General features: G+C 28.8%; 1 protein-coding gene across 1 annotated transcript; it reads left to right on the top strand.

The window, feature by feature from the left end:
* Positions 1-486: 486 nt before the first annotated feature.
* LOC113874381 (GEM-like protein 1) lies at positions 487-3082 on the top strand. The gene is made up of 4 exons (XM_027512604.1): positions 487-550; positions 801-932; positions 1185-1456; positions 2909-3082. The coding sequence occupies exons 1-4, from the start codon at positions 487-489 to the stop codon at positions 3080-3082; spliced, it is 642 nt and encodes a 213-aa protein (XP_027368405.1).
* The last annotated feature ends 1130 nt before the right edge of the window (positions 3083-4212 follow it).

Consider the following 4212-nt stretch of genomic DNA (forward strand, 5'->3'; position numbering starts at 1 on the left):
CACAGAATTATATTGCACATGAGTGATAGACAATTTAATGGGCTTTACAAATTTTTACAGGCTTTGGAAAATTCTGACTCATATATGGGTAAGATTGCTGACCCAAATATGAAAAGTAAAACAAAGCCTACGGTCCGATCCACATTTACAAACCTTGAAGTTGAAAACAGCTAGACCAAATAAAAGCCCAATGAGTCGGTAAGATAGACGTTGAACCCAAAAAAACCCTCTTAGATTTTTGACATGCCTTGTAACGTAATAATTGTATGACATTTTATATTTTATCTTATAAATATTCTCCTCCATCAAGATTCTAATTCAACTATTTTCCGACACGAAGAGCATAAATTTGTACGGTTAAAATATATTCCTTGCGTAGACTTGTTTTAATGTCACAAGCATCAGCATCAACCATCACATACAATAGAACCAAAAAAATATGTAAGATTTGATCAAACACACTACCCCAAATCATCGGTACCAGCGATGTCGCAGCAAGAGCAACGGTCCAACAACACATCAGCGATGTCAGCACCTACTTCTGAGAACAGTGAGCATTCACTTCCTCTCAATAGTTATAATTACTCCATGCTCGTTGTTGGCATTTTTACACGCTACTCAAAAATTGAGCTACGAGTTTTTGTGATCGACCATATCTCTCTGTTTTTTGGGTTTTGTTAACAGCATCTAAAAGGTCGACCAAGTTTATATTAATAAAAAATATTTATTATATTAAAATTTTAATATTATTTATTGTCGTTTTTTTTCGAGATTAATTGGTTAAACTTAATTTGAAAGAGTTAGATTAACAAGATTTTGGTTTTGTTGGGGATACTTGGATTCAGTGAAAGATGGGCTTGGCAAATGGGGAAAGAAAGCAGTGCAAGCTACCAAGAATGTCAGGGACCTTGCAGCAAATATGTGGCACCACTGTACGTTTTATTATTTACTTAAGTTCTGCTAATAATATGAATTTACTTTTAAGAATAATTTTAAGTTAACAGAAAATTAAAAGGGAGAAATTTTGATTGAAAAAAAAAAGTTTTATTTGTAATATTGTTGACTAAATAGAAAATAAAGTCATTATTACAAAAATTAATAATTTTTTAATCATATGATTTTTCAAAGTACTCATCAACATATCATTATTCATATAAATACGATTTCTTGTTTCGATGAAACAGTGAAAACGGGTTCTAGTTTTGCTGACACTGCGGTGGAGAGGATTGCTATGGGGACAAGAGTTATTGCAGAAGGTGGCCACGAGAAGATCTTTAAACAGAGTTTTGAGACCGTTTCTGAGGAGAAGCTCCTAAAAGCATATGCATGCTATCTTTCCACCTCAACTGGACCCGTAGTGGGAGTTTTATATTTGTCTACAGTTAAACTCGCATTTTGTAGTGATTACCCACTTTCTTACGAAATGGGTGAGCACACTCAATGGACCTATTATAAGGTAAGTTGCAAATTTATTTCTTATTCTATGTGTCTGTAATATATACTAGGCATTTTTCTCAACCAAGCAAACTGATTTTTATGGCATGATCTGTATATATAACAGTGTTGGGATAGTAATTCAATTCATTTATCTATTAATCATCTATTTTGTTCATGTATAAATCTGATTAATTCATCAAATTATCAAAAAATATAAAAAATTTAAATTAAATTACTATTTGTTATTAGATGAATAATGAATTATTTACAATATTTTATAATCAGTTCAGTAGTTTAAATAAACATTCAACTGATTCAACTGTGTAAATAAACATTCTTCTGACATGGTGGTTACAATTATGTACTTTTTGTGCATGGCATTTGGTCTTTCATCCATGATTATGAAAGAGTTTAATTGCTCGTGCTTTGTTTGTCAAGGTGCAATTTCATTAACTTTATGCTGTGTTAGCTATGCTTGTGTTGCTCGTTAGGTGGCCATATAATGATACATACATATTCCTTAATTTAGAAGCAAGCTGTGGCGCTCAATTGCTCATGATAATATGCTTGTTCTGATTCGCATTATCTTTTCAAGGAATGACAAAATGACCCTAAGGATAATTGAATGTGCCAATATTGGCGTAAAGCATTTTTAGTTCTGTGACATTAATGATTCGGTAAGCTTGTGCTTAATAGACACACATAGCTTCTGATTTCCTAATTATGAACGTTAAGCACTAAATTTGTGTAGTTTGGAAGTATTTTCATTTGAATTGCTGAAGGTGTGTTAGAGGAGTTATTGGCGTCCAATTTAAAATAAAGTACATAAGGGCTATATATATTAAAGGAAACTTAGTTTGTTAATTGGATTAAATATATAGATGTACTGCATTCGTTTAGCATCATTCGAATGTTGAATAATTTTAGCACTTATTCACTCAAAATTCATTTTTGGGTTGGCATTAGATAAAGAAGGTAGAATCAATTTCAGTGGAAAAGTTTTAAAATTTAGTACTTCAGTAAGCTCTTTTCCCCCCTCCCTTTATGAAATGATACTTCGGCAAGTCTGGAGAAAGCCCTTACCAATTGTTTAGGGGAAACATTAATTTCATCGTTAACAATGAAGTTTATTTTTTCGTCCATTCTCTTCTCTTGCTATATTACAATTACCGTTAATTATAACTTGTATTCAAGATGAGAACTTGATCTCCAAAAGGTTTACTTGCACAAAGCACTGATAAATTTAGCGAAAATCAAGTTGCCCATTGGAATAATTTATTTGCAATATTTAAGAATAATTTGACACATATTTAAGAAGTATTTGACACACAGTAATTACATTTAACGATTTAAATGACTTTTCAATACTTGCTTTATCTAGGCTTGTCATATTCTTACATTGCACTACGTTTTCACTTTCTTTTCAGTATGAAGAGCTCACATATACGCTTTACATTTCTTTGATGAATAGGTAGTTCTTCCGTTGCTTCAGCTCAGAGCGGTGAATCCATTAACAATCGGAACAACCTCATCTGAGAAATACATACAAATTATTACTGTTGACAACTATGAGTTTTGGTTTATGGCCTTTGTGCATTATAACAATGCTGTTACAAGTATTCAAGGGGCGTTGCAGTGTCGTTGATTGGATGTGCATGGGACAAGTTTTGCGTTGAATTCACAAACTATCCTTCATAGATATTGTTTTGAAGCTATTTGTTTGCTCTCTTGGCTTGATTTGATGTAAGGTCAGATGTTTAAGCAAAAGCATTCAACCAAAATTATATATAATTAAAACACTAAATAAATTTTTAAGTTTATTTATTTTTTCTTGTAAGATTTTCTTATTCAATGTAATAATGAAAAGTTAAAACTTTTTTACTCTTTTTTTTCTTAAATTACAGCTCTTAATCAGATAAGTTGTAGTATATAGAGCAACTAACATTAATATATAAAGTCTATTACTCTCTCATCTTAATAAGCACAAGTTAATTCCTTCAGTCTAATCTATATTAAAAGAGTATTAGTAACATATTCTTTTTAAACTCTGCTATATATTTACCTAATAATCTTCTTAATTTTTTGTAAAATAAGTATTAAATAAAATATTTATTTATTATTATGTTAAAAATATAAAACATATTAAGCACTTTTTTCATTTAATAATTAGGAAGATTTATAGAAATAATGGATAAGAGGATTTAGAATTATTCTACTCTTTTTAATTCACTTTTAATTCTTAGTTAATATTTGTTGAAAAATATAAAAATATAAAAAATAATCATAATTAAGAGTGACTCACATTATTTTTTTAATTTTTAATAAATTTTAACTAATAGCTAAAAATATGTTACTATCATTTCTCATCTACATTAATTTACTACAGATATTTAAGTCTAAACAAATATATCACTTAAATTAATTAAGATTCTTTCAACTTCAATTTTGAAGTCAAGATTAAGTATACAAAAGTAGTAATTTTTTCATTAAAAATAATACACTTATTATAGTATAATTATAAAAGTATAATAAATATATTAATAAAAGTTATTATTATTAGTTGCTCAAATTCAATTCTAAAAATGTAAATTAAATTTTATTTTTACTAATCATTATGTATAATTATACATGGATCATGAGTAAATTTATTTTATTAATAACTATTGTAATTACTAAAAAAAATCATTCATTCATGGTGGTTAAATTTAATGATTAATGGTGAATTTAATCGCTTTTAAATATTTTTTCAGCAGTTGTAAAATCGACGTTAAAGTT

The sequence above is a fragment of the Abrus precatorius genome, unplaced genomic scaffold (assembly GCF_003935025.1).
Source record: "Abrus precatorius isolate BTA unplaced genomic scaffold, Abrus_2018 Scaffold8, whole genome shotgun sequence".
Classification (NCBI taxonomy): Eukaryota; Viridiplantae; Streptophyta; class Magnoliopsida; order Fabales; family Fabaceae; genus Abrus; species Abrus precatorius.